This window comes from Nothoprocta perdicaria, unplaced genomic scaffold (genome assembly GCF_003342845.1).
Source record: "Nothoprocta perdicaria isolate Ctin4 unplaced genomic scaffold, notPer1 scaffold_355, whole genome shotgun sequence".
In the NCBI taxonomy this organism is placed as follows: domain Eukaryota; kingdom Metazoa; phylum Chordata; class Aves; order Tinamiformes; family Tinamidae; genus Nothoprocta; species Nothoprocta perdicaria.
Window position 1 is genome coordinate 45,056 of NW_020455594.1, and position 27,991 is coordinate 73,046.

The 27,991-nt window shown below is 43.8% G+C and overlaps 1 protein-coding gene across 1 annotated transcript in view; it reads left to right on the plus strand.

Moving 5' to 3' along the window:
• The window catches only part of COLGALT2 (collagen beta(1-O)galactosyltransferase 2), a 40,131-nt gene that overhangs the window by 9,261 nt on the left and 2,879 nt on the right, over positions 1-27,991 (plus strand). Inside the window, exons 2-9 of the mRNA XM_026044235.1 lie at positions 16,382-16,492; positions 18,074-18,191; positions 18,952-19,086; positions 20,482-20,686; positions 24,264-24,383; positions 24,833-24,909; positions 26,402-26,508; positions 27,550-27,682. Of these exons, the coding sequence (XP_025900020.1) occupies positions 16,382-16,492; positions 18,074-18,191; positions 18,952-19,086; positions 20,482-20,686; positions 24,264-24,383; positions 24,833-24,909; positions 26,402-26,508; positions 27,550-27,682 (1,006 nt within the window). The remainder of the gene's footprint in view (positions 1-16,381; positions 16,493-18,073; positions 18,192-18,951; positions 19,087-20,481; positions 20,687-24,263; positions 24,384-24,832; positions 24,910-26,401; positions 26,509-27,549; positions 27,683-27,991) is intronic.

The window sequence follows — 27,991 nt, forward strand, 5'->3', positions numbered from 1 at the left end:
CAAAAAATTTTAAACATTGCTATGTAATCCAGCAATTACATATTCTAGTCACTCTATTAGGAGAGCAAATATGCTAACAAAAGCAGGATGAGAAATATTTGGGGCTGGGATAAGGCTTATATTTGTGTTTCAGAAGACAGAAAGACTTTATTTCTCATTTCTGGGAACGGAGGGACTCAAAATTGTGGTTGTCTTCAGGAGCTGATGGCTGTGCTCTGTTTTTCCTTAATTGTCTAGAATTAAGTCTAGACTTAAGTGACTGGAAAAGGGAGGATTGGTGTGCCTGGTTTGTTACTGGATTCTCCAAGATTCAGGTTTAGAATTGTTTCAGGGATAGTATAGTATTATATCAGTGGTCTCACTTGTGGGCCTCACTTACCCCAAAAYACGATCCTTGGTCTTGACTTCAATCAAGGTTAAGGCTAATGTTTGGATATTTAAGTAACCTGCTTTATCTCCAGATTCTGTGGGACCTTTGGTGTTGCAAAAAGGGTTGATGCAGGAAAGAACCATTATTTTTGGTTTTAGTGTTTGTTTCAGGATTGTCATTTCCGCTAGGATGTGGGGCAGGCTGGCTTGAAGAGTCATGCTTGTTATGATTCTGGATCGACCACACGATCAGAAGCTGTTAGAGGTAGTGTTCAGAAGAAGGATTTGTTAGGGCATACTTATTACAGGTTTTTAAGTAGCTTGAGCTTAGATGAGAAGTGCTCTTGTTGATAAGAATCACTGTATTTGTTGGAATGCAATACTGATATCCTGGGCACAGTTATGAGCAGAGTTGAGGTTGGGCTGAGGGCGAGGTGTCTGCATTACTGTGTGTTGTGTTTCCTACTAGCTGTAACAGCAGGAAAGGTGTTGGTGTCCACAGAGGCCAATACCTTATGTTTCATTTTCTGTACTGATTCATCCTCAGCTACAGTTAAGATCACACCCAAGGGATAGGTTCAGGAAAAATGATTGGAAAGCTAAACATAATCAGAGTTTGTTTGTCTTACTGGGGAGCTAGTAGTTTGGGGCCGTTAACTGTGGTAAGGTTAGGGTTTATGTTTGGGGGAAATTCCATTTTGGATCAATGTATTTTTGCTTTTATTGTGGAAGTCATCCTTTGTGGGAATTCACTGAAATTAGGGTTGACTTTAGAAATTAGAAAAAGAAGACTTGAAAAGCCTTAAAAAAAAACCAGGAGGGATGAAATTCAGATTTTTTAGCTCTATATTTGTCAATGTCTTATGTGCATTTTTCATGTTTTGAAACGGTCTGCTAGTTGTAATTGGGGTTAGYGCTGAGGTTAGTGTTTGAGACAATTAGAGATCCCACAAAACCCAGCAATGAGAGACAGCATGAGGGTTGGTGTCAGTGGGTGGTAGTATCTTCTGTTCTGATGTAGACAGGGGACTTCTGTATCACAGTTGAACTGGCTTATGGTTAGCATGCCAGTTTTGGAATCTGAATATTCATGAACCTGTGTTATCAATAGATTGTGCAGGCTCAAGCGGTCAGGAGAAGGACATATAACAGCAGGAGCCAGTGTCCGATGGGCTCTTCCATTATGCGGAATTCGCTCCACTTGACGAACATTAGAGTTTCTTTCTTGGGCGTGGAAGAGGTTTGAGAGCTCTGTTTGCTTCTGGCTTGTGCAAAGCCAGGCCTAGAGAGGGGGCTTATGTTGGTGGAGCATCTGTGCTGTATTCATATGCTGTAGATTGATCCCCTAGATTCAGTTAGGGTTTATTTGAGTTTGTTGTTAGGGTTAAGATTCGGATCTGAATTTGCTCTTGGGTTCTGCATGGCCAGCAGCATTAAGAAGTGGGTTGGTGTCAACTGAGTACTTTCCCTCTTCTCTATTACTGCACATACAGAGTCTTTGGTAATGCTTTTATTTGAGTTAAGGTCTGGAACTTGATAGTTTCTATGGTTTGGCTTATTTCTATGTTCATTAGTGCCTTCAGATTGAAGGTGGGATGTTGGTAGAGGTTTATTCCTGATGTTGTCTTTGCRAAGTAAAAGGCTTGGAATTCTCTTGGACCCCGAAATGAGGCTAGCAGTCCTAGTAACTGTTGGGAAGAGGCASCAGCACAACCAGTTCTTGTAGCTAAACAAGGAACAGCGGAGGAGTAGATGAGCACTCTGCTCATTTTTCCCAGTCTTATGCTATTAAACTTATTTGACTCACTCACATAAATCAGTTTCTGGACACTGTGACCAAATGATAYATCCTCTTTCAATAGGATTGAAATTATGGATTAAGTTTTCACTGAATTATCTTCTAGATGATTGGCTTGAAGGTTATGGAAGAACCTACTCAGATTCTTTCAGTGTATCAGTAGAGAATAGTAATTGTTTTGGGTTTTTTTGCCTCCTCAAATACTTTTTTTTCCTCCCACTCTGGCTGTTTATGTGGCTTTGGTTACACTCATTTTTCAAAACACTAATCTGAAATGAATTCAGAGGGTGCGACTGAAATATGATATTGTCGCTACTGCTGAACACCTCCTCTTAGTTTATAATCTCTTACTTAGAGCAGGACTTACATGCATTGCTGAGCCGTGGAGGGGCTTGTGATGCGTTTAATCCATTTCTCATTCTCGCGCAYTCTCTCCTGCCTCACACAAACAAGTTAGTTGCTGCTTCCACAAAAAGTCATGTCAATGAGTTGTTATTTCAGGCTAGTGAGCTCATAACTGTCTGCTGGCAGAACTCCCCTCTGACTTCTTCATACAAAATAATACTGTTGCCAGGATTTTTTTGCCTAATACCTGAGCCTTGGAGGAAGTTCTTTTTTACAGAAGGAGAATGAAACTGTCAGGGACATTTCCTATTTTATTAACTATAAAGTTCTCCCATGTCTTTTTGGACCAGCCTGTCTTTATATATGATGCAGGTTTTACGTGTCTGAAGCATTTTTAGAGCTAGACCAGGACTAAAAGAAGTGGTTATTTCTTGAATGGATGTAACAAATTGCAAAGCCAGTGCAATTGTGTTGGTTCACTTGTGTTAGCTGTGGCAGGCTTTSAACACCTTCAAAACTGCCATGTTGTCAGCAGCAAGGAGATTTGTATAACCTCTACCATKGGAAATCACCTGCCTGGTAAAACTAACCAGCTCCTGTTGCAGCTGCAGAATGGGTGGCAAAGTTAGGTCCTACACATACACTTCTGGAGAAGACCACAGATAAAACCATCTGATGATAACACTTTGGGCCAGAGCTGATCTAAGGCTCTGGAAGATGTTATTCTTTCAGATCTGCCGAGCTGACAAGATGCATATCTTCCAAGATCTCCTCTATCAACAAAAACAGATAGAGCTGTGAAATGGTGTTAACTCTGTTGCGGAAGAATGCATGTATTTGGAAGAAACTCATTAAGGAGACAAACAACTGAGATCTAAGCTTGTTAGACTCTCTGTCAGCAATCTGAATGACTTCATCTAGTATTTTAAAACAAAAATCCTTCCCAGATTATTGTTACATAAGTAACAGTAGTAGTTTATAGTGAAACACACTTGTAAGGTGTGAGCTATCTGCCTTYGATGTTAAGTTTGGAGCCTGAAATAAAACCAAAACCTCCTCAGCACGTGTTTAGGAGAGAACAAAATTTTCAACTGAGACACAGTTTTCCTTTTTTTCTTTTTTTTTTTCCTGTGAGAACTGATTGCTTTTATTACATTTATTTAACAAATCCCTCTAGTGGCTGATTGTTTATATGACACATTGATTGATCAGTGCCAGCTGATAAGGCACATTCATTGTGCTTCTTGTATGGATTTCAGATGAAACTCTTGTTGGTTTATTTAAAAAGTGTTGCTTCAGAAAAAGAGCCTCCACCAGCTTCAAGTGAAAAACAGTAAAWATGACATGACTTCTAAGTGGTGAGCAGGTGATGCTAAGACCCTTAGAGTACTTATGGGGCATTAAGCAATGTTTGGTGGCCTGTGGTATATGTAGTGGGTATGAAGAAGAATATATGTTATCTTATGTATAAAATTGTCACATATCATCTGCCATTTTTCATGGGAGCRCTGGAATCACAGCTTAGGATCAGATTGTTGCAAGCTCATTAGGATCTGTTTTCTGAGGCTTTGAAATTCCTGCCTTGGAGYCCCCTGGAATGCCAGTGTCGAGTCAGAGGGACGCTGCCGGACAAGGTGATGCATACGAGGGCTGTTTGGCTCAGCCCATGGCCCTGCTAGAGCAATCAGATTTAAAGGCTGCAGATATACATGAGAGTCTTTCCACTGATGCTRGAAAGCTTTGGCTCAGGCCTTGTCTTGCAGCACTTTAGCCCTTGGCAGTGACTGTATCTAAGTTGTGAATCCCTCCCATTGGAGATAGCGTAAATGGAAATCATGTTGTGCAGAATAAAGGCAAGTGAGTATTTCATTTGTCTTGATTTATCCATTAATTTTGGATGGAAGCAGCTACTGAGATTTCGTAAGTGTCCAGTTCCCTTCTCTGTTTACATCCATGCAGTGAAGGGAAAAAATTAGCTATCCTCAAACTTTACTTGTGGTCAGGATTAAACTTGAAGAAGTTAAAATGAATCAGGCATYCACATTCTTTTCCACATGCATTTACCACATTGCTGATGCAGTCTTCAGTGCTCTGCRCTCCCTGAAATTTTCACATCTGCAATGATGTTTCCTAGAAACTTGTACAAAAAGAGCAAACTGTTGGAACAGGATCCTGTCGTGTAATTGGAACAAATCTCATCCAAATCCTTCCTTTGTTTAAATGTCACTTCTTTGGATCCTTCTTCCTTAGTTGGGGATAGGAATGCACAGAACTTCTTACATTGCTCTGCAGTCAATTTAGAAGGTTAGAAGTTGACATTTCTGGCTTTTTTTTTTTTTTCCCCCCTCTGGAGTTATCCTAATTGTCAGCATAGTAACAGTTTCTGATGATTTTGAATGTGACAGCGGTCCTTTCCCAGAGAAAATATTAACTCAGGAATTCATACTATGGCACACACATTGACCAAGCAGTAGCCACGTGTCATGCACATGTGGACCCATGACTCCTTCCAGAAAAAGGCCATGTGGATTCCTCTTTGTGTGAGTGGAATATGAGATCACAGATGAAAGGGGTTTAGACTCAGAAATTTAGCTAGTCTTTGGAATGTAATAGTGGAAATGCTTTGCTTATGCAGAGCCCTGGTAAATTATGAGGTGTGTAATTTTATAGTATTAATTCAGAGAATCTGCACTTATTGCATGTTATTCCCTACTGCATTCTCTTTCTGAAAAAAAAAGGAAAAATATGTTTCACCACCTGAGTGCTAAGAAAAATGGAGTTTAGCTGCCTAATTTGACAACTTTAGAAGCAAGACCTTTAAAGTGCAAAAAGATGAAAGGCAGTTAATAAACCAGAACCTCAGCCCTCTGTTATCCACCCCGTTCTGAATCTGGGCAAGGGGTAGCCTGCGAGGGCAGCAAGGGCAGCAAAGGCAGCACGTACTCAGTGAGCTCAACAGATCTGGCCTAGATTTGGACACCTTAAAAGAGCAATAAGCTGTGGGGAGCATCGTGGAGGCTGKGCTGGGACTGAGCTCCTGGGTAGAATTCATCTGCTTTTAATTCTTACAAACTTGTATAAAGTATGCCTGATCCTGAGGATGTGTCTTTCCTCAAGTAGAAATGCTTTACTGTTTTAAAAAAAGAAATATCTAGAACCACATCTCTTGAAATCCAGGGCTCTGAAGAGGCAGAGTATTTGGATAGGAAGAAAATCTTTGCTTCTGTGTTTTTTAAAAGAGCTTGGAGAAAACTATTCTGAAGATTGCCTTGGCCATAAATTTACCATTAGACTGACAAGCACTTTCTGAATGTGCTCTACAAAAGCTGAATGCTCGTATTTTATCTTTGAGGGAGATGCTATTCTACCATGTCTAACAGGAGGGATGTAGGACTGGAAAGTTACTCCCAGCCCTGACAGTTACTCCCAGCCCTGACACTCACTCCTCCTCTGTCATTTGTGAGAAGTCCGTTAGTGTCTTTGCTTTTGTTCCCTCTCCCTGCGAAGCGAAGGCTGTAATGCTGCTGCGGTGCCACGCTCGAGGACCTGAATGAGCTTCAGTGGCCTGTGGATTCCCTTGAGCCTGTCTGCTTCATGCAGCCTAATTCCCAGAGACAGCTGGAGATCAAAGCGAGAGCGCTGTGTAAAGTCAGTCCCCAGCTGGAAGTCAGAAGGCTTTGACTTAGTAGGTTGACCATTTCATGCTTGCAAAATGTCTTGTTTCCATTTKCAGAACAATCTTGGTGTATGAAGTGCTGTCACCTTTCCAGTTGTTTGCACATCTGTGGAATGTGATACATGATTGCAAGTGACATCCAGCAAAACCCTCTACTTCATATATGAAGGCTGAATATTTCTTTTTTCCCTGCATGGATGTGCTGTGTGGGGGGTGGGTTTTTTGCTTGTTGGTTTGTTTTTCCCCTTACTTAGTTGCATATAAAACATTTTTTTTTGTTGTTTGCCAGCAAGTATGACATAATACATTTATTTTAAAGCAGTATTCCATGCTAGGCAGTTCAAGTAACCTCTGTTTTACAGTGTAAGTGGCTACTTGGGAAAGGTTAGGCCAAAACTGCAGTCTCAAGTTCCTAGCTGGCCTCAGCCAAGTGTAACTTTACAATAACGTACTCATGACTTTGAACTTGATGTCAGTGGAAAGCAGAACTTGGCACGAATGAGTTTGTAGCAAATGAAATCTGTGTCAGTGAGAGGGTAATGAAACCCACTATATTTTAGTTTGCCAAAAAATTCCATAGATGAAGAAATTCATAGTCTGGCCCGTTGTATGCTGCGTACAATTAGCTTCATGTTGTGGATTCGCAGAGGTTGCACCTTGCTCGGCCTAGTAAACTGCTAAATATTTTGTGGGRGTGCTTAATGTCTCTAACATTAACACTTTGGTTGCTGTTTCTCTGATCCTGGATTACAGGCAGTTAAATGACTGGCTTGATTTCTGGCTGTGTTTGTTTTCAATGGCTCTTTCTGAAGCTCTAGTAGTCCCTGGAAAAGTGAGACCTTCARTTCCAGCCCTGTGACTAACTTTGGTGGTTTGGCCTCTGCTTGTTCTATACCAGATGAGGAGTGTTAACGGAACAAATCATGGCCTGCTCATAGCCATGGATTAATAAAGTCCATGATGGTGGCATGATTAAGTCTCCCAAATCTGAGTGGTGAGTATGGCAAGATGTAGGATGATCACATTAGTTGTAGGTACTGAGGAGCAGATAAAGAGAGAACATGACAGCCCAGCCTTCTCCTGCAGTTAAACTTGCTGACTGGATAAACCTTTCCCCTGCCACACAAAAGAAAACTCTGTAGCTATTTACCATTTTAGCGTTTGTAGACAATATCTAGCTAGTTAGAGCTGTGTCAAAGGTTTGAATTATTTTTAATCTTCCTGTATTACCTTTTCTGCATGGCTTTTTATAATGTCTTATGAGGCCAAAGTGTGTGTCCTGCTTTGGAGGCAGCTTGCCCTGGCTTGCACCCTTCGTGTGCTTTCATTTCCTTATCATATGGCAGGCGGCAAGGCTGCCCCACAGCAGCTGCCCCACAGCAGCTGCCCATGCTGTGATCCTGTGATCCTCTTAGCCATGCTTTCAACCTCCTGCATGTGGCTCCAATCAGCAGCAGCTGTTGTGGACACCTTGCATATCCTTGGAAGAAACCAGAGAGATGGTTGGGTGGATTTCAGGCCTCATGCCTCATTTTCTCCATCCCAGGAGCATCAGTACATAGCTGTGGTTTTATTTATTTATTCGAGGTGGCATTTTTAAAACTTTGTTGCTTATTCTTAATGCAGTGGTCAGATTTGAACCTCCTGTAAAAAGTGGCTTCTCACGCCTCTCAAGTAAGAAACTAATTTTTGTCTTTATTCACCCATGACTGTACTAAATATTGCTAGCACCTTTTTTTTTTTTTTTCCTTATGGTTGTCTAATTTGCTAGTGGACTAGCTGATCAGCTCAGATTGATGAGCTGTAGGAATTGGGAAGGAATTACCCCTCCTGACGGTTTCGGTTTGTTTTCATATTCCCCGTCACCCATTCTTGGTGACAGCATTGCTGAGTGGACAGAAGTTACTGTGCTACATTTCTTAATTATGCTATTGGAAACTGCTTTTGCCTTTGCAGGGAAGATCTTACTCTCTAAACCTTTAAATTTAGCCAAATTYTCCACGTGAGATATGTGATAGAGGGGACTTTGGTTTGACAACAGTACCTCCTGCATTTTGACAACAGTGCTAGGATTTCCCAGTGTGTCCCTGAGCTGTTCATCTGGTGCATACACCTATCCCCGCCTTCTTGATCCTAAACAGTGAGTCCTTTCACAAAGGAGAAGAGCAGAGTCATGTTTCTGAAAGCAAATAGTCTAGGAGATTTATTTTTAGTGTAGGCTCTGCCAGACTCTTTTTCTTAACCGCTTCACCACAAGTTCTTTGCACAGGCCTTGGGAAGGTGAGGAGTAAGCGGGGCCTGTGTGCACATTACCAGCAGGTAGGAGAGATGAGGYTGGTCCTCATTGGGTGAAGGGCAGGTTGTACAAAAGGGCCAAGTTATTCCTGCCAGAAGCTGAGCCCTTGCCACTTCATTTCAGCAACTTTCGTGAAAACATAGTACTTTGCTCCAGGTTCATCAGCCCACATGCACCAGGATTGCTAAGAGGAATCCTAGGCTGGGACTTGGCAGGGTGCTCTTTATGTTTGTTCATGCACCAAGCCTTCACTTGGCTTGGTGACCGAGTCCAAATTTTCTTCCTGAGTTAATATCTCCTTTCCAAGCCTTTGTGGGTGAAGTCAATCTGTTGCTCCTGGTGAAATGGCCATGTATCTGTGGGGCCTGAATATGCAACAGCTTTGTCAAGGCTCCTGTGAATCTGCCCTTGCCAGTGGAAGTCCCATGATTTGGTTACATTGAGACTATACTTACACTTTCCATGGGAGAAAGTCTGATTTGAAAATGAACATAGGCCAGGCCCTCTGAGTGACTTGTCTTTACTACTGATACTCCATGTGCATAGCTATGTCAAGGGGAAGCTTACTGTTTGAAAATGTAGATAAAAATCATAAATTGCTGAACAGAATGAATGATTGCATTTGATTCCTCAAATATCAGAAGGCCAGTGAACTGTGGTCTGAAACTCAGCGGAGATGAAAGAAATCTCCTGTGAATGTGTGAGCCTTGCATCAGGCTGTGCATAGAGTTCGGAAGTTCAGGGGGCCTCCTGCTGATGTGAAAATACTAAATGCTGTTGCTTTTTGGTGATTGTTAACTTTGAGCATCTCTTGCCCTCTACACATGTTTTATTTTCTCTTTTCAGAGGCAATTTTTTATCTCAAAAGCTAAGCTTGCTTGCTCCAGAAGTGGCCTAATGTGTTTTAAAACAAATAATATTCTTATTGTTATTCTAACGACTTCCAATTAGTAAATCAGAATTACAGTATTCTGTCTCAGTTTCCCATTCCTTTGTATCATTTCTGACAGCATATGATTAGCAAATGGCTAAAAAACACAGCCATTTAATTATACAGTTATTTCATTCCACAAAAAAAAAAAAAAACTTTTTTTTGTGTTAGAGTGACTTTAATTGATTAAGTCTTCTAGGGTATGATTAGAATTAAAATGCATTCATGATGGGAAAAAACAGTCATATTTCATATCTTAAAAGTTAAGAGATGCTAAGAATGTCATGCCTGAAAGGGTATGTTCTTAGCTCTTCAGTGGAATCACTGAGTGCGCCGATTTCAACCATAGCTCTGTTCAGCTAATACTGCTCTTCAGCCTGGCGTAATCTGGAAAGAGTATCTGGCTTTTGTTACTAGAACTAAAAACCATTCTTAAGATTCTTCTTCCTTCCCACCGGCTTGGGCGCTTTAATCTCAACAGCTGCATTAGCTGGTGTCTCAATTAGTGTTGCTGGGAACAAGCTTTCCTTTCAGCTAACCCTTCAAAAAATAGGGAACTGTTGCAATTAATTCCTCGGATGAGCAAATTGATTATGGAGGCCAACAAAAGCCCTGACCACGTGCATGTAAGATTTRCTGCACTTTGTGGGGATTGTTCCAGTGAAGCCAAGTGTGCTTGGAAGATTGGTGAGGCCAAATGCTGATGCTTCTTTTTTGCTTTGAAGATCGGGGCGGGGGGAGAAACTACATAAGAGGGCAGTGGGCAGAACTAGAGCAAGGAGGAGCAGGAAGTTGGGATTGAAGTGGCACGGGCTTCCTGCACACTGCAGGGGCATTCCTCTTATCTCTAGGAAGCCAGAGAAACCGCCATGACATACTGATTTCTGACCCTGTGTGAGGCTGCCACAGACAGGCCTTGGCTGGGGACTGTCCTAACGAGATGCTGATGTGCTCATGTTTACCAGAGGCTGCTGTTTGCAGCCAAGGACGTAAGCAGGTATCTGTCATGGCACTGTTGGACACTGCCCAAGGCTCCTGGGAGTGAAGAAGCACTGCTGCTACATCCAGCAGTGCCTTTGCTCTGAAAGGGAAGCTGCCCAGGGAGGTCAGTCTCTTGGTACTTAATTTCTTCTTTCTRTAGGTTCCCAAGTTGCTGCTGCTGCCAGCAAAGTCCCTTATCCACCAGCTGCTGAAGGATACAGTTAGAGAAGGGACATGCTTGCTGCATTCCTGTACTGTGAGGTCCTGTTCCTGTACTGCTGCCCAGCCTGGGCTGTCCCTCTCAGTCCCACACTCCCACACAATTTCCTGCAGCTGATGTGAGCTCAGACCACCTCTTTCCTGGGACGTGACACCTTAGGGACTGAATTGACACCAAAAGCAAAGGTCATAAGCACACAGCATTTAAGTGAGTTGTTAAAATGCTAAACAGTTTTCTGAATTTGGGCCTGGATGTTGAGGTCTTGCTAATAAAGTCAGTGAACATAATGGAGCTAAAATAAGTGGTAGCAGGGAAAGCTTATCTGTTCATAGCCCCTGAACTGCAGTGCTGGTTTGACTGAGTGCCACAATGTGTTGTCCTCTGATCCCCCTGAGATGCGGGTGACTTGGGGTGTCTGGTGTTGCAGGCTGCCAGGACTGACAGTCTGGGAAGCAGCATCAGTTTCTACAAAGGAATGGAGTGTTATGTTGCCTTCACAGCTGAGTGAAACATTGAAGTCTGGGACAATGGAGTATACTTAATGTGGTAGGTGTTGAACTCCCCTTTCTATTTACACAAACATACAAGAGGCACCTGGAGTCAGTCGCTTTGGGATAGTGTGCTGTGGTCCTGAGCTTAGTCCTGARCTGCTGCAGTAGTGCAGCTGCATCCCATCAGTTCTCTGCTTCCTTGGAAGACTTGGACTGGGTTTCACAAGTGTTTTGTCTCAGATTTTTCTTTTTTTGGTTCTCCCACCCCTTTAGGATCCACAYCTTCTCTTCCAGTCTCCTGCTGCACTGTGTCCTAGTCAAGCTAGTTCATTTCTGGCTCTCAGTGGAAACAGCCATTTTGGTGGTTTTGGTGTTTTTGAATTCATTTTTTAAGTCTGGCAACATTCAAACAAAAGGGCAGGAAGAAATGACTCACCTGTTACTTTATTTACTATTTGTTTTGGGAAATCTAACCTCAAATTTGTATTTAACTTATATGAGGACTCCATTGCTAGATTTTGTTTTCTCAGCTATTTTTGCCAAGGCTGAACTCGAACCAGAAATAAATACAGTCATCAATCAGGATAAATTGTTTGACAGTGAGGTTAATTCTCTATGCAGACTGAAAGTGACTGAAAGCTGAAGTGGCTCCTGGTGCAGTATCCAAACAACTTTACAGACCTTTAATAAGTTTTATAAAGCTGGAAGTACCTACAGTCTTCCYTGCATCTGCTCTCTTTGGTTGGACCTTGGCTGTTAAAATTCGTATACCACAGACCAAGAAACAATTATCTTGTCAATGACTAAAGCAAACTGAATTCTCCTTTCTGCTCTTTACCATCTGTGCTCTTCAGAGTATTGGATGCTTTATTCTAGCTCGTCAGCCCAGTTGATTTGTGTAATTTATGAGTCCATCCTTGTGTAAACTAATGGCCTTAAGTGCAATTTAGCTGTGTAAACGTCTGGGTTCTGCTAGCTCCGTGGCTGTTTATGAGGCAGTGGGCAACTGTGTGCTGCTCTTGCATGTAATTATTGTAAGCAACTTTGGAGTGTGTGGCAACCTGTTAGRAATGACCGTCACTGAATGAAGTAGCATGACCTTTCTATACAGAAAGATCTATAGTCCATGTGGGCTTTGGGCTGTAAAACTGAGAAGGAAGGAGAACACAGGTGAACAGCTACTCATTCTGACTTATCTTGGGTATGTAGTGTAATGGAAGGTTTCCATTCCCAAACCGTGACTTCCATTTTTCCAACCTGGATTTCCATTCCAAACAATGACTTGGGGACCTCTACTAGCACAAGCTGGGGAACACAATATAAAAAATAAACTTTAGATGGGTGTGTGTCTGTAGCTAACAGAAATAAACCCCCATCACTATTTTGAGAGTCTCTGTGGATTTAGGATGTGAGGCCAACCTATGGCTTGTGATTCAGAGGAACTCACTGTTGAGTTGAGTCCTGTAAACTGAGTCAYTAACTGTAAGAGAAAAGTAACTGAGAGATAACTGTAAGGAGTATCTCGGAGACATGTTGAGCTCCGTCCTGTTTCACCCAGAAGCAGCAGGACCCCTGGAAAGCAGCGTCCACCCCCTTCATCTGAGCTATTCTCAGTGCAGCCCCAACCAAGAGGTGGTTTATTGACTGTTCTCATCCAACATGTATATGTTTTGTGTAGGGTGAGGAGAATGGACTGCCCTAACCTGAGTGTCTTAGTTTGGCTGCCATTGGAGTAAGTGATTTGGGAGCCATTTATTTAAATGATGGAGATCCAGTCCTTCTGCTCTATTTCTTTGCACTGGTAGAGAAAATAAGCCCTATAGCCTCCTCAAGTTTTATTTTTCAAAGCACTGCTAGAAGGGAAAAGGATAGTCCTCCTAGTTCCGGTTTTTGAAGACCAGCTGCCTTCAGTTCTGACTCTGCTTTGGAGAATATGATTTTTGAACATGGAGCACTTACCACTGTCAGAAGCCCTTTCTCCTTATCTGTCTGCCAAAGTGAAGAGTTGGTAAATGTTGAGTTTCGTAGGAAAATTACTACAGGGCTGTAGAATTTCCCACAGCAYGTTGCAGTGTGAGACACACGCGGACAAGCCAGAGGGACACAGTGTTCTTTCTGTCCCGCTGTACTTTTCCTGTAGAGATGGTGAAGAAGAATATTTTCTCCTCTGACCCAGTGCCTTATTTACAAACAAACTGTAAATAGCTTGGGAGGGCAGCTTGGGATGTGAAGAAGTAAAAGGTGGTGTGTTGTGGGGGTTTTGTTGCTTTTTGTGGGGGGAGAACGGGATCGTCAAAGCCTAAATTAGCTCTTTCTTGCGAGCATAGAGTTTGAGGAAAYATTATCAGGCTAAAAATAAGAGTGGTCTGTAAAAGAAGCTGTTCTCCTAGTCTATTTCTGTTCACGTGTTACTTAATTAAAATGGTAGGTATGTGAAGTTGCGCTTATTTTTCCACCATTCATGGTGATTGGGATGGGGTACTGTGCTGAGCCTGAACAGTGAGGGCTTGTGTCCATGGTAAGATGACTGGTAAAAGCCAAGGTAAATATAAATATAAAGTGGTTATAGTTATGCTGACCTAACTCCCTATATGAACACCTTTACTTTTTTTTTAATTTGACTTCTGTTTATTGGAAATGAATTTAAATCTGAGCAGAAAAAGCTACCGTGTTGTTGGAATAGGTGTGTCCATTTGTTTCAGCTTAATCAGTTAATCTTTCTATTAAACTTATTGCCATGAAGAAGCCCAAAAAGAGTGGCAGGAGTTTAATTCTTTTCTTGCCTTGCCACACAAGCTYTGGGTGGTAATTCCTGCAGGATTTACCTTTTTACCTGAAGGATCTTTTTTATTTGATGAAATTCTAAACATTGTTAATCAGCTCTTGAAGCTGCTGCTTTTTCTTAATGCAGAGGTCATTAATGTAACGTGTCCCTTTTTGAAGAACTTTCTGTTTAAATCTTCTACCCCAGTCACCAGTTGCAGGGAGTGTGTGTTGGCTTTGGGAAGAGCTCTCCACAGAGAATCTCTTGAAATTCAGCAAGAAGATATGTGCAGTCCTGCACGTGGGGAAGAAGAACCTTAGCAGTGGTGCAGGCTGGGGAGCAGCTCAGCCTAAAGGTGTTTGGGGTGCACAAGCCCTGATAGGCAGCACATGAGCTCGAATAGGAGACCAAGGAGGGTGCTCCGCGTGTGTCACATGCAGCTTTGCTGCCCCGGCGTGTAGGGCTTTCCCAGGAGAATTCAGCCCCAAATGCTTTCAGCACAGAGTCTTACATGTGCTACTTTCTGCCCCTCCTTTTCTGCCTTGGGAACAGCCTCATCCCATGGCCCAGCATCACTGTCCCAGGCACAGTACAGGTGAGGGCTGTTCTGTGTGTGCAGCTCAAACCTTCCTGCCTGGTGGCATCACGCACAGCAAGGAGAGCCAGTTTTCCAGGCTGGGGAGGATTGCCCCACTGGCAGCAGTAGTGCTGCTGCATTTTGCAGCAAGGATGGCTCTGCTGTCTTGAAACTGGATTAAAACCCAAAGGATGCAGCTGGTCCAACTGTCTGAGGCAGGGCTGAAGTTTTAAGTGGAATACTYTGCCTTTTCAAGCCCTGCAGACTGTCCATGAGTGAGAAACATGGTTTATAACAGCAGGTCCTGTTGTGCTTCTCATTGCTTGAGGAGCAGTTGCTGTCAAGAGGARCTCAACTCTTATTTTCATTTGCCATTTTTCCTTAGCAATGGTAGTTACTTAAAATGACACCACTGGCCTGTTTTTCCATATGGGGTATTTCAAGCACTGTAATAACTGATACTTTTGGTCTGGGGGAATAAGTGGACTCCAGTGGTTCAGATACTGCAATAGGAGCAAGTGCTGATTTCTTTTGATATAGTTAGAAGTGAATTGTTCTGAAACTACTGGTCATAACTGCRCTGGAGAATGGCTTGACGGTTGGAACTCAGATGGAAATTTTTTGCTTGCCAGATTGCTAGTCATAGGGCAGGTTTCCTCCAAGGCATGACAAACTTTATTGCCTTTGAAAAATTTGGSCCTGGAAATGCTGCTGAATGGATAGCCCTGGAGACAGCAGCCCTTTGTGCCCGGGTGTGAATTTGCCTAATTTGCCTGCTACATGACAACACTGCTGCAGCTTGGGCACCAACATGCCATTTTTCTTCTAACAGCTTCCTCAGGGGTAGATCTGGACATTTCTCTAGCTTCCCCTTCATGTGTCTCAGTTCTGTCTGGAGGCTGTTTGCTGTCGGGGTCTTCAGCCAAGCTTAGCAACGCTGGTCAGAGCTTTTAGTGTCAGAGCCCCTCTCTTGGGACGCTGGTTGTTGGCCTGTGCAGCAAAACTTCATGGGTCTGGATCATCTGGCTTCACAAGGACCGGACGCTAGAGCCTGCTCAGGGACCTTGCCTTGACTGCAGGGCTAGCTCTTGAGGGCAGGCCTGCAGTATAAATGTCATGGAATGAGTCACTCACAGTCCTTCAACATTAAGGTTTCATTCACTAGTCAGTGTTTTGCATTAGCATTAGCAGGGAGCTCCTTGCAGTGTCACTGTGGTGCCTCCCCTGTCCTGGCACGTGAGATTCCTGAGCCATCGGGTGAAACAATAGGGCTTGAGTGCTCAGCGCCCAGCTGTGCAGTATCAGCAGTGGACTTGAGAAGAGGACATCAAACAGAACAAACTCCTYGTGCTTCTAAATATGTGCATATATATAGTCTTTGTGACTACCTTCTCCTGGGCTGCTCATCCCATGCAATGCTCCATCCTGTTCCTTCCACAGGGGGAACTGATAATATTTGAAGGGATGTGACTCTGAGAGTCAGCATGGAAAGTTCACCTTGAGGGCATTAAGAGCAAGATTAAGTCCTGTGTCCRCTGCAGATCCATGACAAAGAAGCTGTGATTCCTGTGCGGCAGGATCAGGTTGCTGAAGCAGGCAGTGGTGTGCAGCATTGCCTAAGCTAAGGAGTCGTTTGTGGGCAAGTGGGGCTGTACTGGACACCTGAATAAGGACCTGCATTTTTGTGGAGTTACACCGAGTTCTGCCAGAAGTTGGATGTGCTTCTAAGGAGCAGGTCCTGGCTGGGTTCTAATCATTTGCCAGCTGGGAAAAGGCAAAGAAGATCAGAAACACAACTTCTGTAGTACCATCAGAAGTGTTTGTTGGTCAGGGCAAATGGGAAAACCCAAGGGAGTTAATGTGTTCATCTTATGTTTGCTCCTTAAACCTAAATCTTGTGTTAATGTTTTATTTTGTGCTGTCATTTTTCCAGGGCAGCCACTGACCACAACGTTGACAACACCACAGCAATCCTTAGAGAGTGGCTGAAGAACGTGCAGCACCTCTATCACTACGTGGAGTGGAGGCCGATGGAGGAYCCCCGGTGAGTACTGCAGTGGGGGCTGAATGAAGCTAGTAGGAGCATATATCAAACTTCTGGGTTTTCTGGTTTCAAAMCAGGGCATGTATTAATCATCCAGCCATTAAAACACAGTTTTTGCAGGGTCTGTCCCATTTGGACTCTGGTAGAGAAGGGTCTCTGACTTAGAGAAGGGTCTCTGACTGCAGACACGGTCTGTAACTCTCACACACCTTGAGAGCAGCAAGTTTCTGTTCAGCTGTTCAGCATCTGCAGCTGTTCTGTTTGTGTGGTAAATAGATCATATCAAAAGCTTCAGAGAATAAAAACCATCATTCTTTATTTGCAAGGAAGCAGAGAATCATAGCCCATTCCCATAGTTTATATAAAAACTGTGTCCCTAGCATCAAATATTCAATAAGTACTGAACTAGATTTACTGAGCTAGATTTAACTTAGCACAGCCTTATCCCCTTGCACAACTTGCACAGTCATTACTTTGAAATATGTTGTTAGGTTTAAAGAGAATACTCTCTTRAGGAATGAAGGATGACACCTATTTATGTGCAGACTTTCTAAGTGGAAGAATGGTGTTTGGTGGTGGTGKTTTTTTTCATTTTTTTTATCATCACTGTTATTCAATATCAGCTCTTCCATGTTTTGTTTTCTGTTTCTCTGGTCTGGGAAAAGTTTATCAGCTTCCCCTTTGCTTGGGCTTGCTTCTGCTTTCAAGGTCCTTAGTTCAGTGGTGGAGTTTTGTCCTGTAAACSAACAGGGAATTAATTGTTTTCAAATCCTTCCATTGAAATTCTGTTTCTAAATGTTGTCTTTTTAAAACTTCTGTAAAAAGTTTTCAAAATCCTTAGCACCTTTACTGACTTATTTGGGCATTATTTCAAAGCCTGGAACAAGTAGTTCACATAAGGATCTGTCCCCAAATTTTCTTCCATCCTGTGTTATGAAAATTTTACTTTTAGACATGATCTTGAAAACAGAGATACGCACATAACTTTGCTCACTGATTTGGCTCCTGGGACTGGGTGTTGAGTGTCTGCAGATTTAAAAGCTGATATCAGAATGTCTTAACAGTTACTAATAATGCCAAACCCTGAGGGAATCTGAAATCCTGTTCAGTCTTCCCATCCCCAGCTGTGTTGATTCTGCTGGACTTAAAGAAGCCTTATTTATAGTCTTAAAACCTAACAGAAGGCAGAGGACTTTCTACCACGGGGTCAGATGAGGTAAATGAGCTCCAGTTCCTTCCAGTGGGGTAGCCCCTGCTTACATCATGGCGGGGCCTGGCCTGCTGCAGAAGACGCTGCTGTTTTTGTTAGTGCTATTTTGCCTGTGGCCGCTTGGCAGGCACTGCTGCTGTGTTGCTTCTTCTGCAGTGCCCTGTGTGCATATGCCAGCACCAAGGCTGGAATCTGTTTCCCTCAGAAGCCAGCCTTTCATTTTCTTGCTCTCCTGGGTTGCCTGAGGTGACTCTAACTCTGTTTTTCTTTTGCCCTGAAGGCAGCAAGGGAACATGATGACTTTTTTTGATGACATTAATAGGTACTAGACATGGTGAAATCCCTAGTTCCTTTTTATTTTTCTTTGCTAGGTCATACCCAGAAGAAGCTGGACCGAAACATTGGCCAAGTTCCCGATTCACCCATGTCATGAAACTCCGACAAGCTGCCCTTCGTGCTGCGCGAGAGAAGTGGTCAGACTATATCTTGGTAGGTTTGAGGGAAATAAATTTAGGTTTGATTTATTAACTCTCCACAGGCGAAAGCTTCGGAGATAGTTGCTCTGGTACTGGCGCTGTTTCCTCTCCTTTTATAGGAAAAGCTTTCTGTTTGCAGTGAGCTGCCTTGTGTTTCTTGATCTGATGAGCAAGAGAGCTTGGAGCTATGGCTTCTGAGTTTCTCCACAGGCTTTTTCCACAGAGTTTTGGGCTCAGACTTGGGATCTGTGTTTGACAGGAACAAATATAGTCCTGGAAAGAGCTGCACAGATTGCAACCCAGCCTGCTATTGATAAAACTTGAGGGAAATGTTCAGCAGATGTGGGAAGATGTGTGCCTTTGGTCACTGCAGCAGCAGTTAATGGTGGTGTTCCCAGCAAGATGAGATTGTGAGGCTATTTTTTTTCTCTCTCTCTCTTTTTTTTTTTTTTTAAATAGCTCTTCTTGATCATCTTCACAGGACAACCCTGTTATAAATTTTGGGCAGTATAATTTTCCCTTAAAACTCCCTTGCCCCAGTTTTGGAGTAACGTTCTGTGGAGTCAGAGGGAAGCTCTGCATTTTTTCTAGTCTTAAGACTGTCCTGCTGGGCCTGCCCCTCCTGGGTTAACCTGTAAGGGACATTTGTCCTGTGATACAAAAACCCCCATCTGAGTGAAATTTACTAATATCTCATGACTCTGGGCACTTATTTCCAAGAAAACACATCGTTTTGTCTCATAACTTATTTCCTTTTCCCTCCTCCTCTCTAGTTCATTGATGCAGATAACTTACTGACCAATCCAGACACACTGAACCTGATGATAGCAGAAAACAAGACGCTGGTAGCACCAATGCTCGAGTCTCGCTCTCTCTACTCTAACTTCTGGTGTGGCATCACCCCTCAGGTGAGAAACCTTGTGAACTGTGCCAGGTCGCTGCACAAGCTGTGTGCTTTGAAAGGCCTTTCTGTCTGTGTCTGCGAAGCAGTGGGCATGTTTGCTGCTTTGTGGTCTTTTCCAGCTGCTTTTGCAGTGTGGTCTGCTCCCTGACAAGTTGGCCTCTTCCTTGATTACATGTGATTTATGTACAGAAAAAAGCCCCAAACCTCTCCAGGAGAGAGTGGCTGGAGGAGGAAAGTGTAGTTCTGTAGCATTGTTCACCTGTTGGCAATCTTAGATGTTTATTAAAGGGTAACTGTCAACCCTTCTGTCAGCTGGAAGCCTCATACGATGTCTGTGTGCTCACTGCTTTTCACTGCTATTAGACTGGCTGTGTTTCAGACATCTAGTGCTCACAGTATGTTCAGAAGGTATTTGAAGGCAAGGGGGGATCAATGGATGACAGGCAGATGCTCTGTGTGGTTGCAGGCACTGTGCCTACAGAGAACCAAGGTAAACCAGCTCTGCAGAGATTAGCTCAGCCATTGTTGCTGGGATACCCATGGAAAATATAACAGCAGCAATGATTTTAACTTAATTTAGTGACTCATCATTTCTGTAAAGACCAAAATCCACTCTGGAGTCAACCCTTGGCTGTGTTTGGATGTCTAATTGGTACATTAGGACTTCATATCTAGAGCAATTCAGGGTATTTATTTCCCAAATGGATAACTTCAGGTATATTGTACCTTTAAAATCAGCTGGAAGGCACACAACACCCGTGAGGCAGCACAGTGCTGAAAGGCTAAGAAGCTTGTGGTTACAGGGAGGTGACTGAAGGGCCTCCCACAGACAGACTGTGTGGAGAGAGCTCAAGAGTGGATATTAAGCTGCTTGTCCGTGGGATGAAACTTCCAGTGAGTCCCTGGAATGGAGGAAGCATCAACTCTTACACTGTTGATGACGGCCAGCTTGTTGCCTTCCCTGCACGAAAGCAAACACTTTCTAAAATGATGGTCAACGTTAATTTACAAGTCCTTGTCTGTTGAATTCAGAGGATACCACATGTGCTAAGCACTTTCCAGCATTAGACCTGAGAATCAGCGTGCAAAGGCAAKTTTTTTCATGATCTGGAGAAAATTGTCCAAGATTTGGAGCTTTAGTACAAGAGATTTTTGCAGAGGAAAGGTTTGGGCTTCCAAGGGCTGCTAAAAAGACAGAAAGTCAAGCTGTAGCTTGTGGAGCAGTGATTTTTTTAAACACTTGCTTCAGTCATTTCCAAGTACTTCAAAGCCTCAGAACTGGACACTTGACCCCTCTTTGCTGTGGAGAGCTGAGGATGAGAGCTTTTACTGAGGAGAGCTTGTGAAACAGAAATCCCTCGTAACAAGCAGGCTTGCTCACTGCTCACTGTGTTTGCAGGGCTACTACAAAAGGACTCTGGATTATCCTCTGATTCGGGAATGGAAGAGGACAGGTTGTTTTGCTGTCCCGATGGTTCATTCCACATTCCTCATCGATCTGAGGAAAGAGGCCTCCACCAAGCTGATGTTCTACCCACCCCACCAGGACTACACCTGGAGCTTTGATGATATCATTGTCTTTGCCTTCTCCAGCCGCCAAGCACGTAAGTCCACTGCCTTCCCCAGGGAGGACTCTCCCTGCAGATCTKGATCCTGAGTTCACAGGTCAAAGGCCTTGCATGAACTTCAGCCCTGAGTTTATGCTGTCCTCTTTTTCTAGTCCAGGCAGGGRTAACCAGCAGCAAGTGACTGGCAGTGTAGTTTTGAATTGCAGATGGCTTTAAAGAACTTGGGAACTATTCTTGGGATGGAGGAAGGATTTCATAGATGAAATGTCTGGTACTGTTTATTTACCTTTAATCTGGACCAAGACAACTGTGAAAAGCGGTGATCACTGTGCAAGTGAAAGGCATATTGGAGACTGTTGGGAATACATCTAACATTGTAACTTAGAGGAGACTCCGTTAAGAGGTGAGGTGGGAGGATGCAAGAAAGTATTTTTAGGTTGGTAGCCCTCATGGAGAGCAAAAAACAAGTTGCTTGCATAGCACTGGTGAGGCCTTGATTCCTAGTATCTCAGCAAATAAATGTCTGAAAGATTTTTTTTTTTTTTTGAAAACAAAAACAGTGCAACCTAGAAGTGACTGGTGTGAAGTCCAGCTAGATGGGCTGTGCGGAGCAGAAATCTCCGCCAGGCCAGGGTGCATGAGGGCTGGCGTGGGAGGGGTAAAATCACTGCATATGTGACATTGCACTGTGTGTGCTTTCGGTGAGGGGGGCAGGCATGACCCGGGATACAGCAGGGGGAAATGTGCAGTGCTCTGGCTGATCCCAGGATCACTGTGTGCTGTGGGGTGGGAGGATTTCAGCTACACTGGCAGTATAAAAGCCATGGTCTTTTGGGGCTAAATCACAATGCCAGCATCCTCTTCCCGTGTTTAGAAAAGTTGTGTGTCTTGTGAGTGATGTGCAGCTTGTGTGATCTGTCTGCTTTTTGCAAAAGAGGCAAAGTTAAGGTGGGAAAGAAGGGAAACAAAGAAATGAAGAGAAACCAAAGCAAAGCTGTGTAGCTTGTCACTGGTCCCGGGAGAAAAGGCAGACTGAGCAGACAGGCTTTCCCATTTCCAGACCAGTACAGCAGCCACCAGCTGTTTGCAGCTTTACTCTTAGTGATCTTTCTGGTTTGACGCTCCTGGCAACGCAGAGAAAGCCAGTGCTGTCTTGGCAGACTAAGCAGGCTTTTTTAAAACTAAACTAAAACAGGTTGAGAGGACAGAAAGTGAGAAAGACTTCAAATCATAGTCAGAGGAGAGGTAGCAAGAACTGAAATTACAGCGGTGAGAAGGCAGAGGAAGGTAGAGGAGATGAGATGTGAACTTGCAGGGTCTTTAGGGTCTGAGTGATTTTCAGAGTCAGAATGTCAGTATGTTGGCTCAAATGAGAACAGAAGTGGAATTTGGATAGCACAGCAAGTTCCTTCAAGTCTACCAGACCTGCTCATTCCCTACTGACAGCTTTCCCAGGGACATAGCACCCAGCAAGTGCTGCATTGCATTACAGTAAGTCCAGCTGCTTAAGAAATATTTCAGGGATTTGTATCCATCTATTTTTCCCTTGTATCCCAGCACTCTTAGCTTTCTCTGATGCTGGCCCATGACATGAACAGCTTTGTTTCAGCACTCCAGCCCATTGGTCTGTTTGCTGACTTGTGTCCTGTTTTGTCATCCCCACAAAGTGCATCCCCACAAAGCTTTCTCATTTTAAGGTAGCTTTTAAACTAGAAGGAACAAAAGTGCTGGCGTGAATGTGCATGGATTAAGTGTGTTTAAGCCAGCGGAAGATGAGAAGAGAGATTGGTGAGCCAGATAAGATCAGTTGATTAGATCAGTGCCAAAACCATTAATGTCAGCARGTAGTATTTTTTATTCTGTCATTTACCTTAATTACAGCTGACAGCTGAATGTGGTTTGGCAAGTAGCGTAGCCAACCATTTACTTGCAGAACTTAAAATGGCAGAAAAAACAGAGTCATTAACACAGATAATTCTACCCTGCTAAAAATACCAGAGATTAGGGGAATTAATGCATGAAAGCACTGACACACCAGGTAATGTCTGCTTTGCTTTGCTTTTTTTTTTCTTTTTTTTCCTGAGAGGCAAAGGTGTTTGAGCTTGTTTCTTTGGGGAAAAAAAAAAAAAAAAAAAAAAAAAAAAAAAGAAAGAAAAGCTTTCCAGGTTTTTGGATTTTTTTTTTAATTGGCATTTTCAGTTTGCAGCTAATGAACCAACTGCCTTACCAGTGAAAACAAGTTTTCTCCCTCAGCTTCCCTGGAAGTGGTTTCTGAGCCTGCTACATGATGTGACACCAGGCCCGGTGCTGATCCTGATACAAAGAGCAAACTTGGCCAGTCCTGCAGCTGCTGATCACAAGTTGCTGGGATATTCCCAAAGAGTGACCTGAGCAGTGGGCTGCTCTCTCCTGACACACCAGTCTGCTCCAAGAAGAGGCTTTGTGGTTCTTGTCATTGCACTCTTGCGCTGTCAGATTTAGCTCTTTGAGGAACCTTTTTGCAAAAACCTTTGAGCAGAAGGAAGTCATGTTATCACTTCTACTTGAAAGCATCTTTTCTCATGGCTAGTATCTCACTAGGACTTGCCTGCTTATCCCCAGGGCACTATAAAAACTAGTCCTACAGAGGAAAGGACTTAGTCTGATATAGACATAGTGCTTCCAAATTGGTTAGCATACATATTCCTGTAAGTTCTCTTGACAACACAGGTGAATATATCTTGTCTTCATTTTCCAGCTTAAGTGAATAGAAGCAGGAAGATGCTTGACTACAAAGTTGGAGTGAATCCCTTGCTAGGCTGCTAACAGAGCCTTGTAGCTATATTGATGCCCTGGGTTTTTGTGACAATCTCCTACAAGATCCCTGGAGAGCCAAGCTGCCTGGACCCATGTTTGGCCAACCATGTGGTGTTGAAACCAGCAGATCAGACTTGCCTCTTTCAGCCGGTCGAATCATTCCATATTTATCCTTACATGGCAGAGAAACCYTGGCAAGGCTCAGGCAAAAGCCTCCATCACCTCTGGCCATACTTGGTTTGTTTGAATTTCTTCATTGCTCTAGGCTGGCTCACACAAAGAGAGAAAAAAATCTGTGAAGATCATTCCCTGCTTTGGCACCGGGTTTCTGGATCAGGTCGAGTGAGGTGCCAGGTCTGAGCAGTGCAGGTGGGATTTTGAGGACTGGGGATTTCTGTGACTGTTCTAGTTACTTGCACCGGTCCTGCTGTGTGTGCCCCGTCTGCTTTTGGTAAAGGCTATTTCTGCCCTCTGCTGTAGGATTGTTTTTATAGCGTGAGATTTCAGAAGCAGGCAAGCAAAGACTGAAAAAGATCCTTTCTCTGAACTAAGAGATGTGCCTTTCCTAGCAAAAAGTGATTGCAGTTAAAAAATACCTTCTTTTAGGGAGCAAGTGGAAAGTGGTTTTACAGAAGAGGGCAGGTGCAGCTAGCCAGATAAAATAGAAAATGGCACTCGGGTGTTTTCGAAGTGCTTGCTTACGAAGCAATAGCTCCTGAGTGAGCTCCTGGTATAAGTTTGGTTGTGGCTGTGTAGCAGCAAAGCATTAGAAACCCCTTGCTCTGCAACCTCACTTCTGGTTCTGGTTGATCCCTAGGGATTCAGATGTTTGTCTGCAACCGTGAGCACTATGGTTTCCTTCCCATGCCTCTGAAATCGCACCAGACCCTGCAGGAGGAGACCGAGAACTTTGTGCACACACTGATCGAGGCCATGAGTAAGTGTCTGTGCTCTGCTGCTGTGGAGCACMCTTGCTAATGTCTGCAGAGCTCTCTCCTGTCAGCAGCCCAGCTTGTTCCCCGTGGGGCGATTTACAACCTGGTCTGATGATACTCATCATGCTGTTTTGATTTGCAGCTTTTTAATTTTCCACCATTTTTCTTGCTGGGGGTGTAATCACCTCAAGAACAGATCAACTTCATTCCCAAAGCACCTCAAATTCTCCAAATCAAATTCAGAAAAGCAGCTACAGTGTGTAAAGGATGCTGCAGAACCCCATCTTTATCATGGCTGTTGGCTTCCGCTTTGCTGCGTTGATGCTTTCTGGTGCTTCTACTGCTGCACTGGCATCACATACCAGCCCAGTGATGAAAACATGTGTGGATATTTTATTTTAATGCGGGATGTGTTCATGAAGGTGATACTGGGATTTCTCATCTCTTTCAGTTGACCGTCCTCCTGTTGAACCCTCGCAGTACGTCTCTGTTCCCCCAAAACACCCTGACAAGATGGGATTTGATGAAGTAAGAAATCTCCTTTGCTGTTAGTGTCTTCTCTCCCTTAGAGGCCCTGGGTTCCCCCCACAGCTGAGCTTTGAGTATTGTATCTTTTCATGCAGTTAGTTGTTTCCCAACGGTGCGTCATTGGGACTAGAACTTTTTGCAGGGAGAAAATACCCATCTTTATTTGGGGAGAACTTATGCTGAGCTCTGGGGTAAGGGAGGGCTCAGGGAAAACCCTTTACCCTTTCCTGTCTGGCATTTGCCAGGGATATGAGGCCAGTCAAGTCTGTGAGTGCTGAGCGCTCTGTCCTGCTGCAAGAGCTCTGGTTAGCAGTGCTGGTTCGTGTACAAGGGCAGTGTCCAGCCAAACTTTGGGGTTTTATCCACTGATGTATGGATGGTTGATCCAGCCTAAAGGGGATGGCAGAAGTGAGTTTGCTTGTGCTGCCTCCCCTAAATCTGACTCTACTGGACAACTTTGCAGTCCTTCTGTTCCACTAAAAGCACTGGGAAAGCTGCTGGGGATCCGGGAGCAGAGCTGGGCTGCAGTCCGAGGCGGCCCGCGCTGCGGCAGCTCCYGCCCCCGCTTGCTTGCCATGTTTTCCTGTTGTTGCCGTAAGTAAAAATGAGCTAGGAAGGTGCTTGTTGGCACTGATAGCGTTCCAAGACCCTGCAGAAATTCTTCTTTTGGATTCCGCCTCGTGCTGTGGAGAGCAGGCGTTGAGTGCAGCAGCCTGGAGAGGGATGTGCTCTGCTCTGCTCTGCTCCAGTGCTTTGCTCGCAGCTCCGATGTTCCCCATCAGCTGCTGGGTGGCAGTGACAGAGGGAGTTATGGCAACGAGGGAACTTTGTTTCCCTGGCATATTCTGCTGTTTCTTTTATATGGCTTATATAGCAAAGTCTGAACCTGCTTTGGCTRTGTGTGTTTTTAGAACACAGCTGGTGTGGGTTTTTTTTTTCCATGTTGTCTTTTGTGGCTGCACTTTATTTATCCAATTTATTATTTTTGCATTTGTACTGAGCTGGAATTTCATCTGCTGCTTATTGGGGTGAGGTTTTGCTCCATGGGCTACAAGGCTGCACTTGTGCTTATTTTTCTGGGCCTGAAAGCTGATTCCTGGCCCTCTGTGCTTTACCTGCAAATGGGGGTTTCAGCCCTGCAGCCAGGGCCCAAAGGTCTCATCAGGGCCCACACCTCCCCGCTCGAGGCCCTGGCTCTGTGTGCGGCTTTTCCTCTGGCAAGGGCAGCAGAAGATTTGCAGCACCTGCAATAATTACAAAAATGCTCTCTTTACTATGTCCTTATAGTCAGATGGTGGCTTTCAACTCAAAACCAATCCCTTTTTTTTTTTTTTTTTCCCCAAGTTCTAAATGATCTGTAATGAGGACACACCTGGTGTTTTAATAAGATCTGCACTTTCTGTGGGGCTGCTGGTGAAGATTGGATCAGGACCCCTTTCTCTCCTTCCCTCACTCCCAGAGCAGAAGGGTGATATATTTTTCTTTAACACAGATTTTCATGATCAACTTGAAGCGGCGGAAAGACAGGCGGGATCGGATGCTGCGGACTCTCTATGAGCAGGAGATTTCAGTGAAGATAGTGGAGGCTGTGGATGGAAAGTGAGTTTTAGTGGGAGTTGCTAACGTTTCCCAAGAATGTCTCTTAAGACACCCTGACTTTGTTTCTGTTGTGGAAAAGTGGGCTGAGGGGAGAGGTATCCATCTACTTTATTTTCCCATGTAGTGCACTGTTTGAGGCAGTTTTGTTCCTTTTCTTTTGACATTATGAGAACTCCATGGGTATTGCAGCTCAGGTTAAGATGAAAATCTGTTTAAAGTCATCCTGATTTCCATTATTAGTAACACTTGCACACAGTTAAAAGGGATCAGCTGTGAAAGCATTTGGGAGCAATTATCTGCTGGCAAAATTTTCCTTCCAAATGCTATAATGCTGTTGAGTTAGYGTTAAGCCTGGTACAGTCCCTTCTCAAATGTACCCTCCTCTGAGGTGGTTAAGACTCTTCTATCGTGAGAAATAAAGGACAACAGTTTAGGTCTGAAAGTTGCAAAGAGGCCTGAGAGAGTTAGAACCCAAGTAACATCTAGTGGTCCTTAAAAGCTGGATACCTGTGATGAGCTCTTAGAAAAAAAWTCTAAGCCCAGCAGCTGACAGGCTGATGGTCCCACAAGAAGYTGTTAGCAGAATTAATTGTTAGCACGTGATTTGTCTGTGTTCATACCATTCTCTGTCTTTAGATTGCTCTGATGCAGCGTGTCTGCACGCTGCAGTGGTGGGGACTGATGTGATTTCTGCTTCAGTGCTACTAGTTCCAAAGCGGTCACGGTCTCGAGTGACAGAGAGCTGGGTGGCACCATATCCCAGGGATGAGCATCTTAGTAGTGTTAAGTGCGTGTAGAGGAGAACGATGCTGCAAGGCTGCAGCTTTCTGTAGATGCCAGGCCTCAGTCATCTCACCTCAGTGTTCAAATTGATTTAGAAATACAAATCAAGAAATTACATTTTTTCCAGGTCTTTGAGCAAAAAAAATTGTGCAAGAATTTCTTGAAATGTCTTTTCTCAGAAAGTCAGCAGCATTTTTGCTTCTATATCTGACTTGAAATTTGCCTTTTTGTAACAGTGAGTTGTTCTCTGCTTCTCAGAGCCCTGAATACAAGCCAGCTGAAAGCTCTCAGCATTGATATGCTGCCTGGCTACCGGGACCCCTATTCCTCCAGGCCGCTGACGAGGGGCGAGATCGGCTGCTTCCTCAGTCACTATTACATCTGGAAGGAGGTGAGGAGTTTGTGGGTGCAGGATTCCCATAACAGCATCAAGCACAGTAAAGTTTTCAGAAGTATTATACTTAATTGGTTTCCTCAGTTTGTAGGGAAGCCACGTGTAGTTTTTTTCTTGAATGCAATGTTCAGCTTTTTCTTCTCTGTTTTTTATTGGAAAACAGCATTGAATGATCTCAATAAAATATTTTACAACTGCTCTTGCAAAAAACATCCGATAACCTGCCTAGAGTTACCTAGCTGTGGATGCTTCATAGTAKATGGCATTTTGCTGACCTTGCTGCCCCCAGTTTCTGGATGCTGATAG